The sequence below is a fragment of the Branchiostoma lanceolatum genome, chromosome 7 (assembly GCF_035083965.1).
Source record: "Branchiostoma lanceolatum isolate klBraLanc5 chromosome 7, klBraLanc5.hap2, whole genome shotgun sequence".
NCBI classification, from domain to species: Eukaryota; Metazoa; Chordata; class Leptocardii; order Amphioxiformes; family Branchiostomatidae; genus Branchiostoma; species Branchiostoma lanceolatum.
In genome coordinates, this window is record NC_089728.1 from 16,640,521 (window position 1) to 16,665,716 (window position 25,196).

The window sequence follows — 25,196 nt, forward strand, 5'->3', positions numbered from 1 at the left end:
CAAGTTCGGGCATGTGCTTGTCTTTGACATGATTTCTATTTGCTCAACTGAAGATCTATACTTCTTAAAATCATCTATTGTAGTAAGAGTTTTCAATACCATGTGTACATGCAGAATAACAGGCTAAATGCATGATAGAACTAATGATGTTTAGGAATGATGATGAACTATTTGGTCCTGACCTGAAACAGCATGGGTGTTGTAGCCGAGGAGAAGTTGAGAGACTTGCTGAGGTGGAAGTCGGGGTCGTAGTGGGACATGTAGCCCTTGATCATCACAGTTTTGGCAGTGCCTTGCTCACCAATCAAGAGGACTCCCTGGTACACAACACAAGGAGTAGTGTGTCATTTAACATACATATGTGCACAGAAATAATGATAAGTTAACTGAGAAAATTGGAGTTGTAGAATCACCATCATCTTCGTTGTCGTGAGAGTGTCACGGATGAACATCACCCTCCTCCTCCAGTCCTCCCTGTCCTCCATTGCTCTTGGTAAATCTTCTAAATTGCAGCCTGCATCCTCACACAGCTGCTGTATGTAGGTTGTGCGAGGTCTGCCGTCACTTGAATATCCATGTTTTGGTGCCCACAAAAGGACGTCCCAAGTTTCACCCCAATGAGAATGGCAATACTACTAATAATCTTAAAAATTGAATATTATACATAATAACAAGTATTACATGTAACATTACATGTAGGTGCATTATCCACCAATTGTGGTTACATCATTTGTAGCGCCATGATAGAGTTGAGACTCTATGGGATGTATTCAACTGTTCTTTACTTTTGTCTGTTTCAAGAATTACAGAGAGTCACACTACTCCTCCTTATAACTTTTCTGTGCCTCCTATAGTGCAGGGTGTTCTTAGTTAATTAGAAAATCAGTTTTATTAAAGGTCTCATTTGGCCAATATTTGTGGTTACCTCAATGAAAAGCGGCCTGCGTGCCAATTTGAGCTTCTCACGAATAAACAAAGGTTCAAACAAACAAACCTTAGTCTGTTTAGCGATGGTGTGTATGAGGAAGTCCGTCCTGACGTTGTCCACGTTAGGTACCAGGATGCTGCCGTACTCAGGCGTGCTGTCTGATGGGTAGTGGTACTCCTCCACACGCCGCTCCCAATGCTGCCAGTTTCCTATAACACCAACACACATTCAGTCATCCTCCACAGAACTGTATTAATTGTTTGTTCGTTCAGATCCTTTTAGTGCTTAGTGGCTTAGGGCAAGAAGTTTCCTTGGCATACTGTTTCAGTAGCAGGGTACATTTTACCAGGGAGGGGTTGCTATATAATAATTCCCCTTTAACATGCTCGAGGCACCTCCTCCAACACTGGATCCCCATTTTACATCCCTTCCAAAAGATACATGGGTGCAGCCCCAACCAAGATGCATGTCCTGTAAGTTCAGGATTGAACTGGAGTCTCCCAGTTAGCAACAAATTGGAACAAGGAGCTCAACTGTGAGACTGCTACCAGTTGAGTTTCAGCATATTAGGACATCCCTGAACAGTATCAAGCTGAAACATATGACACGATGCAGACTCCACAAAAAGTCAGGAAGTCACTCCAAACCACATGGAGGAGAACAGTGTCAGACGACCTGGCATCCATGGTGCTCTCCTGGCGATTAGCATAACTTATGGTTCAGGATAGGCCCAGATGAGGAGAAAAAGTCATGGCTTTACATGTATGTCTCACCACGCAGGGACAAAGAGGATATTAGGTGGGTGTCTTCACACAAGTCCATAGAACCTGAACATACAGTGGAGTCAGATTGAAATGATTGACTAGAGATCTTTCATTTGTTCCCTATTCACTGATAAGGAAGTATGAAGTTTGTGGGATCATGATGTCTGAGCAAAAGTTGTACCTGTGTATAAGGCACATGATGTTCGACAGTAATATTTTAGTCCTTAGAAAGAAATTCAATATAATGCGTTATATATTCAAAACTCACAGATCACTAAAAATTTTAAGCTCTTACCATCGTTATCAACACAGTAGTCAAAGATGGTCGCTTCTGAGTCTTCATCAATATCAGGCAGGTTCATGGTGATGTCGGGACTGTTTTTGATCCATTCCGCCATCTTGACTCTGTCGTCCAGTTCCAACATGGCGCCGATGCTCCACATGAGAGTGAAGGTGTAGAGTTTCTCCAGATGTGTCACTGGTACTGGCGAGGTGTCCTTTTCCTCACGCTTGGGGATCAGGCCTTGTAGCAACTTGCAGCACTGTTGGAAATTCAATCTGAATGTTACAAAAATGCTATAAAATTGTACTACGGAATAATTTATTGTACTTGAAAATTGAGGTAAAAGTACAGTACATGTACATGTACAGTGTACTAATCCTCAAGCTTGGGGCACTGTTGGAAATCACATTTTAACGTAATGAAAATGCTGTACAATTCTAAAATGATGTAAAAAATGGTTACCGTATAACTTTTTAAGAACACTGTACTGTTACTGTTAGTACTTTTCCTCATGCTGCAGTTACTGTACTGATTAGAAATCAAATCCAAATGCACTGAAAACAATGTCCTTTGACATAGAAAATGGCATTAAACTTTTCTAAAACAGTTATGATAGTCATTAGTCATGATGCTCAGATGCATAATGGGTTCTATTGTTCTACATTAATTTTCTAAACTGTGCTGCAATTCGTAGTGCTACAGATTTCTTGAAACTTTAAGGAATGACAGGCAATCAAAACGTTAATGGGAGTGAAGTCAGCATTAAGGTTTAAGACACAAACTCTATAGATACCAATAACATACTAAATGAAAAAAAGGCATTCTGACCTGTGAGATGATCATACACTCCAGGACTTTCATCTTGAAGACCAGGTTCTGGATGGCAAAGCGGTACAGCTGAGGGAAGGAGCCGTCAAACAGCGACTCGATGGTCGCCGCTTCTGAAGGATTCCTGGTACGCAGCCAGGCCTGTTATGTACATGTACAAAAATGTTTGTGTTTATTTTGCTTATTTGCTTTTGTTTACTATTTGTCTATGTATGAGGGGTGATCAATACATTCTCGGCCTCACCTGGAAATAAGGTGCATAACTCAAATTTTGGGCCATAATTATACAGAGTCTTTTGTAAATATTCTTCAAACTTCAAATCATTGTGTCTATTACTTAAAGTTTCCAGTTGATTGTCCTTTTGAACACAAGTAAGTGGGGACAAATCAAGGGTGAAGTGTGTGTGAGGTGTGTGGGTTGTGTTCCTCATTTCATGAAATATACATTCAAACATTGTCAAAATGTTTGATGAGGATTCCCTTTGTATTTCAACTATTATATGTATCTGACTTTCAGCAGAGCAAGTTGGCCCGCACACCTCAGGTTGCAGCTCAATTCACAACATGTGAAGTTCATTTTTTCAATTAGTTAATGAAATACATCATTTTGGAAGCTTTGAAGAAACAACAGTTTGTATCCGACCTGTAGAATAGGCTTCCAATCCAGCACAGAAGAACTCATGAACACCATGCCGTTCCTGGACACTGTGGCAGGGGAGGCGTTGTCAATGTTGTCGGGCTCAAAGATGATCTTACAGTTGGTCGCCATGGGAATACGGTCTCCGTTGGCCAAGGTCAAGGTCTTGTTGTCGTCCAGGACGGAGTTGAGGTTCTCGATCCAGATGGCGTCCACGGGGCCGTCCAGTACCAACCAGATGTGTTCACCTTCAAACGGTAACAACAAGGTCATCAGGCAAAAGAAAGACTGTGAAAATGATATTGATCCAATTTAGCTCACTGAAGAGATAATTCTTCCACTGGTCGTGACAGACAAGACAGACGCTATGTACGGTACGTAAAGGTTCATTGTACTGGGAAAATTCCCTTAGCTCTTTCCCACAGTCACAATGAACAGTGGACCATGGCTTAACGTCCCATCCTAAGGGCTGCAACCCTTTTCAGTATAGCGTGCATGTCAGGTGAGCGACACAGCCGGAATCAAACTCATGACTTCTAGCTCCAGACAAGGTAGCTATTACCACAGGACTATGCATGGTATCTAAGGAGGTTGTTAGAATTAAGATACAAATTGAAAGTAGAATGCTGAGCAATATTACAATTATATCAGATTGGCTACCTATAGTCTAATGGGGTCCAGCAAAACACAGCCACAATCAGAGGTAAGGAGACAATCAATAAAAGCAGACAACATACAACATTTTTGCCATGAAGATTGAAAAAAAACTCTTTTGGTCTTGTGGTTATAGGGATATCTTTCTATCCCATACACATTTTTTAGCTTCAGAATTATTAACTGGAAAAGACAGTTGCTAGACTTGAGGGTGGACAGCCTAGAATTGAAACCTGAAATAAACTGGCCATGGGGTGTGCATTTAACAAGACGATGAAAGGCAAGTTACTGTAAATTCATTAATGTTTCACAGTAGGGAGAAAAGGAGTGTTCCCTACAGTTTTCAGTTCACGGTTGAAACAACGCGGTAGGCAGGCAGAAGACAGAAAAAGCATTTTTGCTGTGCTTTGAAGTTTGCGGTGAAGAGTTCACCACAAAAAACGTGAACATTAAACCACTGCAAACTTAAAAGCAATTTCACCATACCTTTCTTGGCCCTGTGTGTCCTCCTTCACAGGTCTGGGTAGGTCTTTGTGAGACCAGGATTGGATTTCGGGCCCTGTCTAGCAACTTTCTATGGCACTGCAGGGGAACTTTCACTTTTGAAATCTCGTGTTCTGAACATGCTATATATATAGTCACGATTTTGTAGTGGCATGTTTTAAGTTCACGGTGTAGGGGTCATCGCAAAAACCACAAACATTAAACCACTGCAAACTCAAAAGCAATATCACCATACCTTTCTTGGCCCTGTGGGTCCTCCTCCACAGGTCTGGGTAGGTCTTTGTGAGACCTTGAAAGGATTGGATTTCGGGCCCCCCTAGAGACTTTCTATGGTACTGCAGGGGAGCTTTTGCTTTTGAAACCTCGTGTTCTGAACATGCTATAGTCACGATTTTGTAGTGGCATGTTTTGAGTTCACGATGAAGAGGTTACCACAAAAATCACTAACATTTAACAACTGCTAACTTGATTGCAATATCACCATACCTTTCTTGGCTCTGTGTGTCCTCCTCCATAAGGTGGAGAAGATCCCGTCTGTCCAGTCGTTAGTGGCCACGTCCAGCCGGCCGAACATCTGCGGCGCTGTGATGGCCTTCGGGTTCATCCTCATCTCCCTGTGGGGCTCTCCGCAGACCGTCATGGCCTTCATCAGGGTGTGGATGCACGTGGTCTTTCCCGCGCCGGTCGGTCCCAGCGCCATCATCCCGTGCCGCACACGCTGGGTCTCAAACAGCTGGAGGGACCATGTGTTAGTCATAGGAGTTATAGTAAAGAGATTAAAGAGTGTCTAACCATACATATGGGGCCTGTTGAACTGAGGCTTGATTAGTTCCTTACAAGTCAGACCCCTGGCTGACACTGGCAACAGGAGAAGACGGAGAGTTCACAGTCAACAGTTCCGGCACTTCAACTGTCGTACAGACTACAGACTGTACTCTTTTTTACCACGCACCGTCCGCGACTGGAATGCATTGCCTGAAGCCACCGTCCAGTCCCCGTCCCTGGCCACCTTCGTCTCGAAGGTGTCCAGTCCTGTTTAGAACCTGACCTTTGACCCGTGACATGTCAGTGATGGCCGATATCCGGCCGATGGACATTACCGGAAGACGAAGAAGAAGAAGAAGTTCCTGATTAGTTTCTGACTAGTTTCCGACTAGTTCCTGACTAGCTTCTGATTAGATCCAGACTAGTTCCTACCTATACCTGCCTGGGCTTATCCAAGAATCAAGCTGTATGAGCTTAAGATACTCAATATCTAGTGTCTGAGTATAATTGAGTGTCAAACAAGTTTAGGTACACAGCACCAAAGTGGGTATTTCACTGGGCCGCGACTGTTGGTGACTGTTAGTGAAAGGCATTTGTGAACAGGTGCCAATTGGCTCCAAACTGTCGCCAATCTGCTGCAGTATGTTGCCTGAAATGGTGAATTTGTTAGAACTTCTAAGAAAATGGTGCCAATGAGTGTAAAAGGCACAATCTTTTAAACTCACAGTTAAAATCAACCCAGGACCCGGTGACAAATAGATGCCATAAGCTAATCGTGAAAAAACCGAGGGGTATCCCCTCGATATCCATCAGTCCACCGGGACAAATTTGTAGTTTCAGAGCCCAGCTTCATCCTTAGTTTACAGGTATTGGTGCAAATGTGACTGTAGTATTAATGGGTGGTTCCTGTCTTACCTGGACCAGTTTGAGTTTCCATGCAGGGTGGTTGATGAGACCAGCTGACTCCACCTCGTCAGCGATGGCCTTCTCCAGCTCGGGGTAGCCGGCCTTGTCCAGGGTGATCCCCGGGAACAAGTCATTAATCAGGCTCAGGAACAGGGGCTCATCCTCATCCACCTACAGAACAAAACAAAACAACAATAAGAAATACCTGTGGAATAGTTGGAATATCTTTGGAACCAGATGTATATTGGGCTTGCTCCTGAAGCTTTGCCAAAAAAACAACTGATGAACAAGTTCTCAAAGCAGTAAGTGAAACAAGTTGTACATAACTTAAAGGTATTGTGTAAACCTATAAAACATAACATTTACCCATACCTGAGATCACAATTAGAAATCCTTTTATTTCCAAGAAATTCCTTTAAGAATAAACAGGATCCCAGTGGAGAATCAAAAACATGACCCTACCAGTGGACAACAAACCTCTTTATTCACAACCAAGACATACAATCGCAACCAACAGTTTGGTGACCAATTCTGACTGGTACTATTCCAAACTGCAGACTAGCTGTCACTGCTTACAATGCTTCCTAAATGTATTGTCATATATGTGGCTCAAAATGTACAGTATTGTCTTAATATATACAAGAATAATTATTGCCAGTACCAGTCAGAATTGTCCGGAGGAAGGTGACAGACGGTCACAAAAACGTCAGGTGTTGATTGTATAATTATACATGTAGATCCTGGTTGTGAATAAAGTGTTATTCAACTGATGAAATTATTTACAGATGGACCTACCAGTTTGGAGAGGTTCATGTCCCTGAGGACCCTCATCACGATGGTGCTCTCCGTGTCCCCGGGACTGGTTCTCTTGGCGGCGCCCAGGGTCCGCAGGCACGACAGGATGTTACGCAGACCAAAGTCATAGTGGACCTGCAACAGTTCATACAAAACAAAATTTAACAATGTCCTGTAAAAACATTGGATAAATAGACAAATGTTATCAGACTGTACATCTAGAATACAACACGGTGTATTACGTATCACCAGGGACTGAAGGTGATGCGGAATACACCGTTTTGTATTTTATTTATGTCCTGCCCACCTGAAAAAAAAAACTGAAAAAACACATTTCAACACATTTCAATGCAAAATGAGAGTTTTGTGTCCTACACACAAAAAATTGCAGCGACATCAATTCCAACCTGCGAATCTGCAAATTTTTGACTGTGGCACAAGCGGCGCACTCAAAATGTATTCTAAATAATCTATGGAAGTCCAAAACACCTGTAACGAAACATTTTGAGGCCCAGGTATAAAATGAATTCTTCCACTCTTTAACTCTTGTGTATTCAAGCCTTCCATGGAAAACCCATCACCTCAACCGAGACGGGGGCCGATACAGACTGCCAGATATCCTTAGATCCAGTGCTTATGTCACACTTCCATTCAGATCAAGTGATATTGGCCTTGGGTCATTTCCAATTAAGAAGCATTATAGGACTTTACTTTGTGTATAGATCTTTATGATGATTATTAATTTCAAACTGACCTGTTTAGTGAGCTGTTCCTCACACAGTTTGTAAAGTGTGTAGAACTTCCTGGCCAGTAGGATATTCTCCAGGAAACCGCAGGAGGCCAGTTTGACCCGGATGATGATCTGGCGGTCGGGCACCATCATGGCGACGGTGCGGAAGTTGATCTTCAGGTTCTCGGGCAGCTCCTGTCGACCCGCGTAGCCGGGGTTCTGAAAGTAAAGGAAGATTGTGGATCTCTATAAATTATATTCAATGCTAGTGGTGGCTCCAAACAATCAACTTCAGCTTTAAAACAAGACCACAGCACAAGCAAAGATCAAAAAAAAATGCTCCTGCAGTATCCAGGTCAACCACCAGGGGGACCAACATTGACCTTCACCGTCGGGTTCACCCCACTAACCAAGCTATCAAATACCATCGCAATCCATCGGGCCGATCTTGAGATATATCCCCGTACACATACAGAGTAAAAACTATACCAGGTCCTCCATTTTTCATGGAGGTAACTAGGCATTTGGTAGGCTTCGTATTGTCATTTCTAAAAGCAATAAACAACTTGTATCTTTTACAGACACTGGCATTTTGATAATGGCTTGCTAGCTTCTTCAATAAGCATATACTTTAGACAGATAAACTTACAAATGTATGACGTGTACCATGAAATACTATAATGTTATAAATAGATACACTTTTCCAAATAATAGAAAATATAATAACATGCAAATACCCCATAACCGAGTATCCATAATACATGTACATGTATATGGATCACAAAGAGCATTGTTCATTCCTTCTAAACAACTCATTTCTTGTTCATTGTTCATTCCTTCTAATCAACTTATTTTGGCTGTAGGCTGAAGATTTGGTAAAGAATAAGTTAGACTGTTTTCTCACCATAGTGAGGAAGATGCCAAACTCAGGGCTGAGATCCACCACATCCCCATCAGTGAAGATGAACTGCTTCTTCCTCTCCTTCTTACTGGCCAGGACCACAGCAATCTGCTGGGCAGCCACAGACAGCACCGGTAGGTCAATCCTGTTAAACTCATCAAAACAACCCCAGCTTCCGGACTGGGCCAGACCTGAAGGTGGACAAGATCAAATATTAGTACTGTGAACCATATGGAAAATATATATTACTAACTGCAAAAACACAGATAGACAGACCATGAAAAATTATTATACCTTCCCGTGAATTAGTAGCCTCTTCTATTGACCCCATGACCCGGAATTTCTATCATGTCTGATAAATGACCAGTTCTATCACCTCTGAACTCTACTTCCTGTCACTCCCACAAGTCTGACTTTTGCAGTGACACCATCTTTCTACTCACATCCTGCCAATCTACTAAGTTAACAGTGTTTCAAAATAAATACAGATACACAAGAAAACAGACATCCAGACATACCGAAAACAAAACCTCCATAGACAAAGGAACTAACCTGTTATAAAAATGTGTTTTATAACCCAACAATTAAGGTAGTAAACTAGCAAATCCTTACAGATATTAAAAGAATCAACAAAGTGGGATTTTAGTCATATCAGAATACCTAATGAGGATTGAAGAGATTGTTTAGAAAATTTTTATGATGACTTGAAGTCCTCATACTGTTATCAATTTCAGCTGATTTAAAGGTCACTAGTCAACATTTCATCATCGCGAATATTTGATCACTAATATTTGAGACATTAATGTTTGTTCCCACTGTTAAAACTAAGTGCCTTGACCTATTCCATTTTCCCCCAAGCGCTATAATATTTTCCTGCCGCTATATGAAAGTGATTTACAGTACTAGACTTGAGTCCAATCACTGATCCCATCACTGCCATCTTTTAACAAACACTGAGATATAATAAGAACTAGTTCTTACCCTTGAAGATCCTTCCCAGGCCCCTGAAGTCCATCTGGTCCGAGCAGTTGAAGACGACCACGTACTTGCCGAGACAGCGCCCCATGTCCTTGGTGGTCTCTGTCTTGCCTGTACCGGCCGGGCCAGCAGGGGCTCCTCCCATACTCATGCCCAGGGCTTGGGCAAGGGTGATGTAACATCTAATGGAATGTGAGAACAATGTGTTACTGTCTGTGGTACTGAAACAACAGTAGCTGGTGTGTTACTCCGAATGGTAGCTATACCAGCTGGTGTGTTATGCCTTATGGCGGTTTTACCGGCTATATAGATACAGAACATAGAGTGCTATGGCCATTGATGCTGTTAGCTCAAGATAAAATAATGAATCGTTAGTGTTGAAAAGGTATTACAAGCACATTTTATACCAAACTCCTTCAAGAAGGCATTTTATTTTAATGTTAAACTTGCAGTATTCTTAATAAAGAAATTGCTGGAAAAAGAGACATTTTTATATGCTATTTCAAATCAGGTTCGGCACTACTGTAGCATGAATGTAGTAGTGACAGCTTTGGAAGCTCTTGGAAACCATGTGGCCGAGTGCATTGCAGAAATTTGTCTTTTACTAACACTTTACTTTGAGATACTGGAATTGAATACTAGTATAGAACGTAGCAAAAGTAATGCTTGAAAGGGCATTTGGAGTGAAATATGTACTAGCTTAGTCCCACTGAAACAATACTATTTCTTATCACCCGAGGTACCAGCCCGACCGCGGGTAGGATCGCCCGACGGCAAGAGCATGGGACTGAGGGTGATGCAGAAAACCCCATGTTGTATTCTTTTTATGTCAAACCCACCCGAGAAAACAAACGTTTCAATGCAAAGTGCACCAGAAGTTGAGAAAAGTTGGTGTCCTCGAACAACAAATTGTAACAGCCGCACATTCTAACGCCCAAAATCCAGCATTTGAATTTTCGACACCGGCACACTCGTTGAACTCGAAATGCATTCTAAACATTCTATGGAAGCCGTTATCACCCAGTCTGGAACACCCGTATGAAACGTTTTCACGGCCCAGGTATGACATTAAGGCCGAAAGATAATGATGAGAAGCTCACCTGTCAGTGAGAGGTGTGATAACAAGCCTCTCGGCCACACCCAGGTACTCGTTCTGATACTGGAAGTCCACGTCTGTGATGGAGATGATGCACTTGTCGATGTCCTCATTGAAGTAGAACCTGCACTGCTTCAGCCACTCAAAGTCTGTTGGAGTCCTGATGTGCATCCGGCACTGGGATAAACATAAGGAAAGTCAGTACCCTTTATCATTCAAATTTCGTTTTCCCTAGATAGCTTTAAACAATGCTGACAGTTAGATGTGCAAAGGTTTGGTGTGACAGGTCGTTCAGCTGATACCGGGCCGTATGTCTGCAAAGCTGGTACATAACACCTAATGGCAGTTATACCGGCTATGCAGATAAAAAATAACAGTACCCAAAGGTCAAATATGCAACAGACACTTCTTCCTTGGGGTTCAAAGTCTACGGCCACACAATATTTTGCACTATCACTAGTATCATTAACCTCATAGAAATGTAGAAATCGTTGACATTTTTTGGGGTTTAGGCCATTTTGGCGGGAAAGAACTGTTGTTTTTCCCTTTGACCGACCAATCTGCTATCAAGCTACTACATGTGTTTTGTACCTCTTTGGCCACAAACTCCGGACAAAAATGTGGACTCATAGGGACTTGAATATACGAACTCTTGAGAACCCTCCCTTAGATCACAACTACGTTACATTATCTAGAATACTCTTTAGGCTCTAAGAGGATTCCCTGTCCAACCTACCAGGTCGTCAAAGATGTCCCTCTGGTGCACATGGATGAGGATGAGGGTCTCGTACTTGGTCCTCTCGAGCTTGGTCAGCTCCTTGGTGGTCATGTCGATCAGGGTGTTGAGCAGCTCCTGGAAGGCCTGGTTGGTCTGGGCCATGCCCTTCTTGTCGTACTTGGCATTGGCTAAGGAGTCCTGGGCATCTCTGGTCCACAGTAGCTGTATACCAAGGAGTCCGACCTACAGTGCAGAGGATTTATATGTTATGCTGTTGTCACATTTGAGCCGGTGCCCGTAGGGGGTATAGCCCTGGCCGGGCTCTAGTGCAACAAATTTTTCGGTAACTCTCAAGTGTTTTTGCAATTAGGTTACGGCGTCTGTTTTTCACTGGGCCCCAGGATGATTTTAACTGCGAGTCTAGAAAATCCGAAGGCCGGCTGTGCCCCAAAGTAGCCGGGTAACCCATGCCCAGAAGTGCAAAAAAACAGCCCATAAACTTGTAGGCTGAGCCCCTTTTTTCCGATTGTGACCATAGTATTACATGGATGAAGGACCATGGAATATTAAACTGAGAACAATGAAGGAGACAAAACTGTTTGGGAGACCAGGTTTGATATCTTGGGAGAAGAGTTCTAGTGTAAGCCTTCAAACATCTTCAAACTCTTAGAAAAGCCAGTGACTACTTACATGTAAACTCAAGAAATATATGTAGGGTGCACTATACAACTAACTCCGTGAATAGTTTCATCAGGTTGGTAAGTCACAGAATAAAAAGACTCTTTTTACCTGTGCTGCATTGCTATGTGAACCAGTCAGAATTGCCTTGAAGAAGGTGACAGATGGTCACCGAAACGTCGGTTGAATAAATCTTTTGTTTGTGTAAAAAGAGTCTTTTCATTCTATACAACTAACTGTTTTCTGTATATAACACTTTTTAGCACTAAGGATAAAGCTCATTCCATGCAGTTCACCAAACATGATTTATTTTAAGAGTTACAGATGGAAAACTCAGAATAACACATTGCACTTTCAGCACTAAGGACAACACCCATTTCACTCAGACTGCACTTATATTAAAATACATATCACTTGGTTCACATCAGAGAAATTTACATGCTATTCATCTATCTATATATATTGGTTTGGCTGTGCAATGTTACACATATGGCAAAAATAGTTACTGGATAAGATTTTGAAACAGTCAGACGTTTCAGAAAGCATCCGCTATCTTTCGTCAGTGACTAAAAGAACATAATGACGAATGATAGCGGATGCTGTCTGAAACGTATGACTGAAACGTCTGACTGTTTCAAAATCTTATTTAGTTGCTTGAGTTAAACTATTTTGGGCGTATCTTATTACCTGGATGTCTAACCTTCATCAACGAATGTTACACATAACTGACCTGTGCAGGGAACGTGTTGAGGAACTCTATGAGGTTGAAGCTGGAGTCCTGGATGGCGGTGGCAGCCATCCTGATGATGTTGTGTACAGTCTTGTGGGACTGGTCCAGGAGGGTCTTCAGCCACACCTCAACGTTACCCTCGGCAGTTACCGGGTGGGCAAGCTGAACAACCACACACAAAAAAGACATTTCAGTACTGTAACAGTAACACTCCGTGAATAGTTTCATCAAGCTGAACAACCAAACACACACACACAAAAAAATTCAGTGATAGTGATCTCGAACCAGCTTAGCTCACTGAACAGCTACTCTTGCACTGGTTGTGACGGAGAAGACAGATGCTATGTACAGTATCTATAGGGTCATTGTACCAGGGAAATTGACAAGCACAATGAACCGTGGACCGCAGCTTGACGTCCCATCCTAAGGCCTGCGACCCTTTCCGGTAGCATGCATGTTGGGTGAGCAACAGAAACTCACGGCTTCTAGTTCCAGAGGCAAGGCTGCACAGGCCTGGAATACTTATAGATTAGTTGTTGCTTTTCATATTCAACATTTTATGAACATTTATCCAGGTTGTCTTTTAACCTGCTTAGGCCATGTTGATTCCATTGTTTGGATGATATACTCTTGGAACCCCTACACTAATGCGAAGCCCATGGTGTCATTTCTGCATCACAACAAAGATAGAGGCAACATAACATAACACTCCCTAACCTCGATAGTCTCCCCTTCTGAAGAGGTGCAGCTCAGGATCCTGTCGTAGAACTTCTCATGGAACTTGACGGTCTTGATGTTGTCGAACACGCTGAGCAGGTGGGCCTGGATGGTGTGGGAGTCGCTGGCCTGGCCCAGGATCTCCAGCAGTGCCGGGTCCGACACGAAGAAGAACCGCGGGAACAACAGACGCTTCTTCTCGAGATACCTAAGGAAAAGACGTTTTGATGAACACATGGAATCATCTCAAACAGTGACCAGTGCTTAAGAAGGAACACCAAATACATGTAAGAATCAAGAATTTCTGGGAAAAGAGGTCTTTTAAGCTTAGCTGGCAGACACTTGGACCAAGAGGCAGTTCAGCACCATGGACATGACCAGACTCATGTCACACCCACAGAACATGATGCTCACACGGCTGTCACATGCACAGACCATGATGTTCATGTGACCGTCACATGCACAGACCATGATGTTCACATGACTGTCACATGCACAGACCATGTTGTTCAAATGACTGTTACATACAAAGACCATGATGTTCACATGCGCAGAGCATGATGTTCACATGATCGTCACATGCACAAAACATGATGTTTACACCTACCCTGTCAGTGACTTCTGACACAGCTCTAGCTGTTCCAGCAAGTGGGGCAACAGCTGTCCCAAGGTTTCATCTCCCACACAGCACTGCACCACGTTGTTGTTCTCATGAGCACGAGTCATGATCTTCACCCATGACTTATCGATGTTGGAGAATCGTTTAGCTTCCTTGGGGAGCTGTTTGGCGATGTCACCTCCAACAAACACAGCCTAGAAATAAAGTCAGAACAACGAAATGCTGTTATAGCTACAGTTGTGTTATAAGAAAGCAGCTTTACTAAGTGTGCAGGGAAAGAGTATACGAGAAATTTCCCCAAAACACCACATCAAGGATTATAGCTATTACGATTTGAGAGGCAGAAATGAAAAGTTCTATATTGCAATACATGTATTTGTTGGATTGAATTGAGTTACACTGGATGCTGTCTGTTACTGTTATCATTGCAATGTATAAGGAATTAGAGGACTCAAATGTATGTCTCTTCTTTCCAAGCGAAAGAACTATCTACCACCCAAAAATTATGACGAGAAAACAAGATATCAAAACCGGAAGTTCTGCTGCAATACATAGGAAATGTGCCAGGGGGTTCATAAATCTCATAATTTCTTTGATAAAACAACACGTAACCACATACCAATTTTCATGACAATCTATCCTGGATACATAGCTTCTTGAGTTATGTTGACTAAACCAGAAACCTACAAACACTACCAAGAAAATAACCTTTCTAGCGAACGTAACTAAGGACTAGTTTTGTTTTATTCCTGTGACTGTAACATCACCCACCTCTAAATAAACCCACAGGTTCTGTACAACCATCCAGTTCTCCAGGATGTCTGTGGTGTTGGACAGGTTCTGCACCCACTGCTGGATCTGCTTCTTAAAAGGTGCATTGTACCTGTGGAAAAATACCCATGCATCAAGTTATAGGCTGTCCATATTTGTAAAAGTATTGTTATTGTGTTACTGTGGTTGCTCTTGAAAATATGATTCATATCCAACATTCAATAAAAATGAGACCTCATCACCACAAACGTAGAATGACAACAAAAATGCCTTTTCCGTCTTCTGCCCGCCTACCCCATTGTTTCAATCGGGAACTTGAAACCACAGTGAACACGCCATTTTTGCTTTACCGCAAAATTAAAACCCGCAAACTTAAAGGCATTTACATTACCACATTCCATGATGGTCTACTGACCTGTTGCTCAATAGAGACCCCAGCACCATCAGGCTGTCCTCTAGGAGCGAGGTAATCTCCCCGGTACTGTCCCCCCTCAGGAGGAGCTCGCCCCTGGTCTTGAAGTTGGCAAACGTCAGAGTGTGGGTGTTCCACTCCGCGATGGTCTGCTTCAGCTTGGCCTCTATGTCCTTCTCCTTCACCGCAGCAATGCAGATGTCCTGAGTGTGTGCAGATACAGAGGTTAAGGTAAAGCAGGTGTCTCACCAAACACGTTTGCGACCTCGCTGCGGCCGAGCTACTTGACAGAGCGCTCAACAAATTTCAGCGATAAAAACATGATCTTTTTACACTTAGTGACTTTCTAGTCATACCTACCCTGTATTGCATGATATTCCCATTATAAAGTTAAGAGTAACACAAATCCAATTAAGGATGCAGCAAGGCTGACAACATGCCACAGTCCAATGAGATACCCACTTAGGTTCCTGTAAAGTTAGTCCCGTAGCCTTTTATTAGGCCACAAGAGGCAGTGGGTTGTTATCCAGTGTCAAGGGCACAGCATTCTGTATCTGCATCTATATAACCGGTAAACCGCCCTTCAGCATAACACAAAAACTGATTGGAAGATCAAACTTTACCAGTGAATCATGCCTCAAAATCTTACACATAGCTGATTTCTTGAAAAAACGTTACCACACACAAATCTTTCAGCACCGAGGATAGGAACTAGTATCTGGTATTAGTGCTGATTTTACCTCTCTGTCTTCTTTGAATTCTAAGAAAAGTCATTTCCTGAAAAAAGATACCAAACACAATACTTTCAGCACCAGGGAAAGGACCTATCTGGTATCACTGCTGATTTTATCCTACCTCTATGTCTTCTTTGAATTCCAAGAGAGGGGCTTCCATGATGTTTCTGAGAGCGAAAGTCTCGCTCTCGATATCAAAGGGATGGTTGGTGACTGCAGCGATGCGGTTCCAGTGGCGTTTCATCATGGCCTTGTTAGCCATCATCTCCAGTAGCGGACAGGTTTCGTTGAAGTCGTCAATGGTCTTCTTCAGGTCCAGGAAGGCCTGCCATTCCTTCAGCGCTCGGGGTAGCTTACGGCACCTGGCATAGATTATGATAAATGTATCATGTTTGTTTGTTTGTTTGTTTGAATCTTTGCTCATATCAGCCTGCAGACCACTTTTCTTTGAGGTCATGAGGCAAAGAAACAGATTATATGAAGTGTTTTTGTATTACACATTGATCTATGTGACAATATCTTGCATGATGTGTTTTATATTTTCCTTTTGTAAAGGTTCAGCCGCATATGTTGATCACCAGGATGTCACCAAATTAAAAGATCACATATTTTTCACCTGAAAATCTACTCGAACAAAAGTTTTCACAACCAAAGTACTAAATGATAGTTTTCTGTATCTGTATCTAAATAGCCAGCATAACCGCAACACACCAGCTTTGCAGGCACCTAGCATGGCAGCAGCTGGTCATATTATACTGAACAACCTATGACACCTAACCTTTGCACATCAGACTGCAAGCATTGTTTATATACATGTAGCTATCTAGTGGGAATTTTTGAACACATCAATCCTTGGTTGATAACTTTGGTACTTGGAAGCATGACTATTCCTTGTCCTTTTCTGAGCTGGTATTAGATACTTAGTAGTGGCTACAACTACCAGTAGATTAGGCATCTTGTACATCATGCATATAGTCATTTTTTGAAGGCAACCAAAACAATATTAGGGCAAAAAAAATGGAAATACAAAATGCTGAAATCTTTATGGTAGTGACATTTAGTAACATTGTTTAGCACATTTGCGTAAGAACTTCATACTTTTAGGATTTTAAAACCGTGCAAAAACGATGATACCTTATTTTTGCAAGCCTACAAAAACTCCAGCCACGATCTTCAGTGAGTTCTCACATCACAACAATGTAGTATTTTTGCATTATGGACACTGCTATACATTGTGATAGTGCTGTTTGAACTAATCATGTATAGAAATGACGACATAAATTGACTTTTAAAATCCGATTTTTCGGACCCAAATATTGCTTGGGTTTCCTTTAATGATACAATTTTTCTTCACCTGTTCTGGAACTCCTGCAGTTCGTTGTTGATCTTCTCGATGTCCACCTCCCCCCAGAGGATGTCGTAGTATCCGCTGACCGTCTCGATGACGTTGTTGTACAGCAGGTACAGCTTCTGCAGCAGGTTCAGCTGCTTACGGATCTCGTGGAGTTCTGGGTACGGGGTCACCGGCAGACCAAACAGATCCTCACCTCCTGTAGTCATGTAGGTTTGAATCACAAACAAAATTTAATTGCTACTTCGACAAAGGTTACTAGGCATCCAGGCAATGTAATAAGTTACGCCAAATAAAAGTCACTCAAGCATTGTCCAATTCACATGCTTAGTAACTTTCTGTGCATCCTGATACTATGACACAGTAACAGTAGCGGTTTATGGTCATTAACTCATTTGACATGACCCCCCTATCCAAACCATTATTTATAGTAAAAGCTTAACACCAAGTCTTATAATTCAATGTAGAGGTAATAAAAAGATAAAGGGAATATTGGTCTGAAAGAGCCTGGAAGTCATCAGTACAGACTACTGTTACCTGGTCTTAAATCATGGGATGTTGCTGAGTATTAGATTTATTTTTAGAAATACATTGTATTTGAGCACTACAAAATTCTACACAGTGACTATTTATTAGGGTTTTCAAAAACCATAATAAATTTGTTTTGATATCTAAACAGAAGAAAGTCCTTACCAGAGTAGGTGACATATTTCCTCCACAGGTTGTCGAACCTGTTCTGGAAGATGATGAGGCGATCAGAGGCTTCTTGTGGAGGCACACCAGCGACCATGGGTCCCTTGCTGTTAGAAACAAGAAAAAAACAAGGAACATAATGAGAAAAAATACATTAGCTAGTAAGATTGCAGTCTTCATAGAACAAGCGTAAAACAATACAGGTCTTGCTTAATTGCATAAATGCATGTGTCAAGGTTTCTCTATACTAGTATGGGAGACACACATGTATGGACACAGGATTAGTATCAAGTCCTAAAAAGTGTATTCCATGTAACGCTACAGCCATTACTCTGATGTTTACACTAACAAATAGATAAAGTACAGGGCTATCTCCAGCTATGAATTTGTTTAAACCTATTGTTTTGGAGCAGAAATTGTCAATTTTCGTTGGTAAATTTGTGTATTCTAGCTTATGAAGATATACCTTTTTCATCAATTTCATGTCAGGGAAGTTTTTGAGACCAATGAGGGAACATTTTTGTCTGTCCCAAGAAGCAAATGTATATCCAAGGACTGGTGTGCCCACTGGGTGTCCCCTGCAAAATGAGGGCTTCTACATGTAATTTCTCTGTTTTCTTAGTGTAGGGCATCCAGAAGACACCCTGACGCCCTGCTAGCTAACAGCCATCTGATGAAATACACATACCTGTGGTAGTCACCATAGAAGTTGGTACACTCCTCCTTAAAGGCCTTGACATTGCTGATGAGCCCGCCCCTGAAGTTGGGCTGGATGCTGATGAGATGGTCCTGCACTTCCATGGCCTGCGCTAGGAGGCGCTCCCAGGAGTAGTGCAGAGTGTCCACCTTCTCGGCCTCTTCCCGAGCGTACAGAAGCTCGTGCTTGCTCAGTAAGGCGTAGGATTCCTGTGTGGTGGAAGATCATCAGTTAGTTCTATGCAAAATTGAGAAATTCAATGCAGAATTTCATGCCAACTTGGTATAGCATACAAATCCTGTCTCTTAAAATCAGTGGCAAGAACAGAAAAATGCAGAATATGAATAGGATGGCATGGTGTAATGCAGCTGTCGTGGGAGCTAAGTTAACATAATTCCACAAGGGAACATAATTCCGCCACACCCTGAAAAGATGGGTCCAAACAGATCTCCAACCCAACGTCCCTCAGTATAATGCACTCCTGTATATCTAAACTGTGCATACCTGGGGGGTGCTACACTGGAGTTCTCTCAAACACACTGTATTTCAAAGTGGCGGATTTATGTAACCGGCAGATTAATGCTAATGGTGATATCAATGTGTGATCTTAACTATAGCGTGAGCCGTAGTGATGTACCTCTATTGGTCCGATGGACATGTCAATCTCGATCTGTTTCTCCCGTATTTCCTTCAGGGCACCCATGGCAATGCGGATGTCGTCCAGGTCCTTGATTGGACGAGACAGGCGCTTGGTGAGCTCTTCGATGAAAGCAAAGATGTTGTCCATCTCGGTGCGGTACTTGATGTTGCAGTACTTCCCATAGTGCTGCATCCAGGCCTTGGTTTCAGTGGTCAGGGACAGCTTCAGTTGCTCTGTGGCATAGAATTGTACAATAATCAGACATTGCTTTTCTTCAAACTAATCCAAGGTTAATGCAAATGTTGAGCAATGTAAAATTTTGCATGAAATAGAAAATAGAATAAATGAAAATAAAAAATAATGAAAAATAATAAAAAAAATTAATTAAAAAAAAAAATGTTAATAAAAATTGAACTTTATACAAATTACTAAAAAATCAATAAAATTAATAAAGATTAGTTAAGTATTAAGATTTTTAAAAATTCTTATTTTGAATTTTTGCATTACATTTTGCATTTCATTTTGCATCTTAAGAGAGTAGGACTAGGGCTGTCCAAGAAAGGAATGGAAAATCACTAGATAAAGTACAATCATGTACATCCATATGTGACCATAAAGTAAATCTCTCTTCTGTGATCATCTTACATTCTTATAACTGTAATACTGTAATATGAAAATTCTTTTAAAAAATTCAATACGTATAGTTATGAATGTTGTTATGTTGCAGACCGAAACACAAGTCGTATGCCAGGATTGAGTTCTTTTAATCATTATAACACAAGGTGTCATGGTAGCGTTTAGAGGCAGAGGCAGTTTAGCTCAGAACCCAGAGGTCCTGGGTTCAAATCCTGGTTTCCCTGACTTGTCCCGTTGACGCTGTGCCTTTGGGAAAGGCACTTTCACACACAAATTTCCTCACATCACTCAGGTGGAAATGAGTACCTAACTTCTGAAAGAGACGTCCCTCAAATAGGACACACCTCTATTACGTAAAAGAACCCACCACCCTTATCAAAAAGAGTAGGGGACCTTCCCAGCGTGAGTGGATCAAATAAATCTGTCCGGATATGCAGCGTGCAGTCTTCAGTACAAACCTGGTGTGTTACGCCATGAGGCTTTTTACCGGTTATAAAAAACAAACAAACAAGAAAGGCCCACCTGTGTAGATGGCGATGGCCCCCACGTTCACAAACTCAGTCTGAGCCATGATCTCGTCTGCCAGCTGGTCGTAGTAAAAGATCTGGGCCTCGAACTCGGACAGGCTGGGCTTAGTCTGCATGAACTCCTGAAGGGCCTCATCCCTCTCCACCTTCCAGATGTGGTGGTACTTCCCAAACTGTTCCAGGGCAGTGGTCACCTCCTGAAGAGGTTTCAGAGAATGAACAACATTAGTTTGTGCACCCTGAGCACTGGACAAATAGCAGTACAATTTGAAATTTTGAAAAGTACCTAAATCGTAAACTAAAAAAAAAAATTTCGGGAATGTTACCGGGAATAGCTTCATCAGTTTGGTAAGTTATTTGACAGTAGGGCTCTCTGTTAACGACCACATCAATTATTTCACCAGCCTGCTAACATTACAGCAACTTCTCAGCTGCCTTTATCTGGGCCTAATGAACAGTCTGATTATATTTACATTGTATGGTTACTGTACTGAAATAGAAAAAGACACTGTCTCTGTAAAATATAGGCAACTAGGGGGTCTAAACCTATACAACTTCATCCTGACATTAAAAGTTATCTGCCACCAAAAAATCAAAACCACAGCATATCCAGGACAAAAGATACAAAAAAAAGAAAATTCTCCTGCAGTACCAAAGTCAGCCACCAGGGTGCCAAAAATCAGCCTTGACCTTTGTCTTTCAAAGACCTACCCACATACCAAATATAATCACAATCCATCCTGATGTTCTTAAGATATGCTAACCACAAATATCTGGGGGAAACACAAACAGATACACACTGTCAGACACACCCAAAACAATACCTCCATTTTTCATGGAGGTAACAAGGGGTACATACAATTTTCATTTTTATTTTTATGTACCTATTTATCATTAACTAGTTAAATTTTGTTTACAATGTTGTATCGCTTCTGTAATGTTACTTTCAAGTATTTGAATTATTATGATTGTGATTTTAACTCAATATTGACCTTCGTTGTAATAATTGGTGGTGGTGGATAAAGTTTTGAATTTAAATTTAAAAAAAAAACAAGGGATACATTAATCATACCTTCTTTGTGGAGTTGATACATGTAGACAGGATCCCAGCCAGACGGGTGACCTCCTTGTTCTCGGCCACGCCCTTGTAGTAGTTGTTGATCTGGGTGACCACGCTGTAGGAGTCACTGTCCGAGGTGGGGGCCTCCAGGAAGCGGAGACGACGCAGGGACGCGGCATCGCTCACATCGGTGAAGGTACTGGTGACGGAGCTACGGCGCTCCTCCAGATTACCCGCCTCTTGGCGTACCTGAGAAAAACGGGAGGACAACAATTAACTATCAATAAAAGATACAATTTCTTTTGTTCGTTTGGACCCTTGTAGTGCCAAGTGGCACATACGTCAGCAAGTTTGTTGTTTCAGAAGTGGGGTATGTTTTTACAGGGATGGGGTTTCCCTTGTTAGGGTTAGGGTTAGGACCTCGAGATCTTGGTTGAGGCACCTCCTTGAACATCCCATTTAAGTCCCTTCCAAAAGATGGGCGCAGCCCCAACCGAGATGTCCCCAGTTTAGGATTGAACTAGGGTCCCAGTTAGCAACTAATTGGAACCAGGCGTTTAGCTGTGAGGGATATCCCTAAAAGATTCAACTCAAGCAAACATTGAGTAACACAGAACATTTACATATCGGCTATATCATCATCATCATCAGAAGAGAGGCCCAAACTGGAAATCCAAATTTCTACAAGCCAAAGATTCTATTCAGTCTACTCTATCCTACATCTCTCCAAGACAAAATCAGAAAGCATTACAATTTTCAAACTTAACATCTGCTTGGAGATCATCCCTTACCTTTGATGGCCTGTCCTTGCTCCACTGTGCGACCCCCCTGGACACCCCGAGGATGGCCTGTACGGCCCTGTTCAGGGTCTGCTGGATCTCGTCCAGGGCGGGGGTCATCACGATGTTGGGGATGGCCAGCGCCATGTCCGCACGGAACATCGGGATGTTCTCCTTCTTCGACTTCTTGTCAGCATCGCTTGCATCTCCTTGAACACAAACGCAGAACTTCTTTAAGCTCATTTCTCAACAAATAAGATGCACTCGGTCGCCTATGCAGATCATAGTTTTAATAGATTTTGTATACTGTGAATTCAGAAATGTTCGTATAGCAGATTTCTTTTGTGGGTTTTGTAGTGACCTGTCCACCTCAAATTCATGATTTCCGTTGTTTACTACTCTACTACACGATTCTTTCAACAGCAAACTCAACAGTGGGAAAAACCCGCAAAATTGAATCCCGGCAAAGTAGATAAACGTACAGTTACTGTACAGTTACAGTACTAGTATCTGATCAAACGAAAACAATGTTTAGCAGCTATCAACAAAAAGACTTTAACTGTTAAATCAATACTAGTGACGAAAAATATTTTGCCACCAGATTTTAATGCTTTCACTGAATTATTAAATAATCTATAACGATGTACAATTTCAAAACAACTTACCCATGTATATCAGCATGGACGAGGATGACACCCTTTTCTTTATAGAATCCATGGTTGTACGGGTGACTCGCACCAAAGCATCAAGGTTTCTACCAAACAGAAAAAAAAGAAATGTATCCAAGAATACCAGGCATTGCTAATTTGTTAGAAATGCTGAAGGCCTAGGCAAACTTTTTTTAACAAAATGTAAGTCAACAAAGGGGTCTAAGCTTCAGACTCATACGTTCTAAAGAAGCATACTTGTGATTAGCCTTCAGCAATATTCAACAATGTTATAAGTTTTTGCAATTATAATTTGACAATCTTCACAATAATATGAAGGATTTTTCTTATTTTCATTTTTTTAAGATACCTGTTGGCAAAATGGTGCAGAAGGTTCTCTGCCTCCTCCTGAAGACGTTCCTTCTGCTCGCGCTTCTTCTTCTTCAGCGTCTTCTCCGCTGGGATTGGTGGACTCAGGGTCAGGTGGGAGGCCCGCCGGCTGGCACGGCTAGCAGCACTGCGGCTGCCCATCGACTTTGTTCCATCGTGATCTAAACATTGCATGGTATACAATTGTTATAGTCTTTTCCTTATTTTTTCTCGTCCTATCAAATTAAATATCATTGTGACCATGACTTAATCAAATCTAGCTTGGAACCTAAGATCACTGTTTAACTTTCAAATTGATACATATAGAATACAACTCAGTGAATTCCGTATCTCTTAAGGTACCGGCCTGACCACAAGTCCTATCACCTGATGCAAACCGCAGGAGAGCCGGGACATATCTCTGAATCCGGTATCCAAGTTTTTCACAGCCGCGCAACCTGTGCACTCGCAATCTGCATACATAAGGTCCAATTTTTCATGGGGGACAATTTTTCATGGGGACAATTTTTCATGGGGGACCATTTCTCATTGGGACAATTTTTCATTGGGACAATTTTTCCAAGTTTTGCATAAATTACCGTCTTGCCATGCGACTCACAGTTTCTGACAAAAACTCAAAGTCCATAGTTATTGCAACGTGTACTTACAGTCATGGTTATCTTGTACCTTAAAACTGGATTGAAAAAATCAAACTCATTGATGTACCTTCTTCCTCAGGCTCCTCCTCCTCCTGCTCCTCCTCCTGCTCCTCTACATCCCCCAGCAGCATGTCAATCAACTCATTAGCCGCCTCCTCCACCAGCTGACTCTTCGACTGGAGGGTGGCCGCTCCCTTGGAACACAACTCCTGAAAAATACATGAGAACAAAATTTGTACTTTTGCCTACAGTAATCTTTTAACAGCGCACACCCCAGATCTCCTGCGACAGGGGTCTGTGGTAGTGCATGACAAAAAGTGACGAAAGGGTTTTGGTTTGAGTTCACATTTCTCATAATGTGCTGCTAACTGACATTGAATACTAACATGGCTGAAAAGCTTATGGATTTTTTTTGGGTGAAAATTGGGTTTGGATATTCTTCCGTATTAAAAGTGAAAAGTACCCTTACGCGACATTGACCTTTATAGCATTCTGAGGGTGACTTCGATATGCCTCAGGGCATAGATGATTTAAAATTATTAGAATCAAGTCTTCTTTATAATTGGCTCGATTATACATTAGTTTTTCCTCTTTCTAACAACATCAATCGTTTTTGCCTGGAAAAAATCTTTTTAATGACTTTGATTTTTTACGAAAATTAAACATTTTTTACCTAATTTTTAACGTTAAAATAATGGATTTTCCTTCTAATTTACCAAAATTACAGAGGTTGAAGAAATTTATAACTTCTTGATTACCTGAGTCCTTTCTAAGAAGTGCTCTATTGTCCAGGCTTCTTCCTCAGGAAGCTCACATAGAACTGTGGTGGCCATTTCTTGCAGTACTGCATCGATCCGGTAGGCGGAGATGTCATTCACACGGGTGATCAGCAACTCAAGGACACCTACAGCAAACGAGGAAGCAAAGAGATAATAAGTCCTATTGAAATCCAACATCGAAGTATGATAATTTTCAACATGACTGTTTAAC

The 25,196-nt window shown here is 41.8% G+C and overlaps 1 protein-coding gene across 1 annotated transcript in view; it reads right to left on the minus strand.

Moving 5' to 3' along the window:
• Positions 1 to 25,196, minus strand: part of LOC136437921 (dynein axonemal heavy chain 5-like) — a 120,211-nt gene that overhangs the window by 45,466 nt on the left and 49,549 nt on the right. Inside the window, exons 17-46 of the mRNA XM_066432503.1 lie at positions 24,965 to 25,110; positions 24,288 to 24,415; positions 23,549 to 23,701; positions 23,197 to 23,285; positions 22,544 to 22,740; positions 21,765 to 22,001; positions 20,688 to 20,889; positions 19,527 to 19,762; positions 18,881 to 19,098; positions 18,193 to 18,299; positions 17,503 to 17,698; positions 16,270 to 16,510; positions 15,418 to 15,617; positions 15,003 to 15,114; positions 14,220 to 14,425; positions 13,613 to 13,820; positions 12,896 to 13,057; positions 11,506 to 11,730; positions 10,774 to 10,946; positions 9,677 to 9,855; positions 8,699 to 8,886; positions 7,819 to 8,013; positions 7,065 to 7,199; positions 6,279 to 6,440; positions 5,085 to 5,331; positions 3,447 to 3,688; positions 2,804 to 2,944; positions 1,988 to 2,234; positions 995 to 1,137; positions 183 to 317 (exon numbers count right to left, since the gene is read on the minus strand). Coding sequence (XP_066288600.1) covers positions 183 to 317; positions 995 to 1,137; positions 1,988 to 2,234; positions 2,804 to 2,944; positions 3,447 to 3,688; positions 5,085 to 5,331; positions 6,279 to 6,440; positions 7,065 to 7,199; positions 7,819 to 8,013; positions 8,699 to 8,886; positions 9,677 to 9,855; positions 10,774 to 10,946; positions 11,506 to 11,730; positions 12,896 to 13,057; positions 13,613 to 13,820; positions 14,220 to 14,425; positions 15,003 to 15,114; positions 15,418 to 15,617; positions 16,270 to 16,510; positions 17,503 to 17,698; positions 18,193 to 18,299; positions 18,881 to 19,098; positions 19,527 to 19,762; positions 20,688 to 20,889; positions 21,765 to 22,001; positions 22,544 to 22,740; positions 23,197 to 23,285; positions 23,549 to 23,701; positions 24,288 to 24,415; positions 24,965 to 25,110 — 5,450 coding nt within the window. The remainder of the gene's footprint in view (positions 1 to 182; positions 318 to 994; positions 1,138 to 1,987; positions 2,235 to 2,803; positions 2,945 to 3,446; positions 3,689 to 5,084; positions 5,332 to 6,278; positions 6,441 to 7,064; positions 7,200 to 7,818; positions 8,014 to 8,698; positions 8,887 to 9,676; positions 9,856 to 10,773; positions 10,947 to 11,505; positions 11,731 to 12,895; positions 13,058 to 13,612; positions 13,821 to 14,219; positions 14,426 to 15,002; positions 15,115 to 15,417; positions 15,618 to 16,269; positions 16,511 to 17,502; positions 17,699 to 18,192; positions 18,300 to 18,880; positions 19,099 to 19,526; positions 19,763 to 20,687; positions 20,890 to 21,764; positions 22,002 to 22,543; positions 22,741 to 23,196; positions 23,286 to 23,548; positions 23,702 to 24,287; positions 24,416 to 24,964; positions 25,111 to 25,196) is intronic.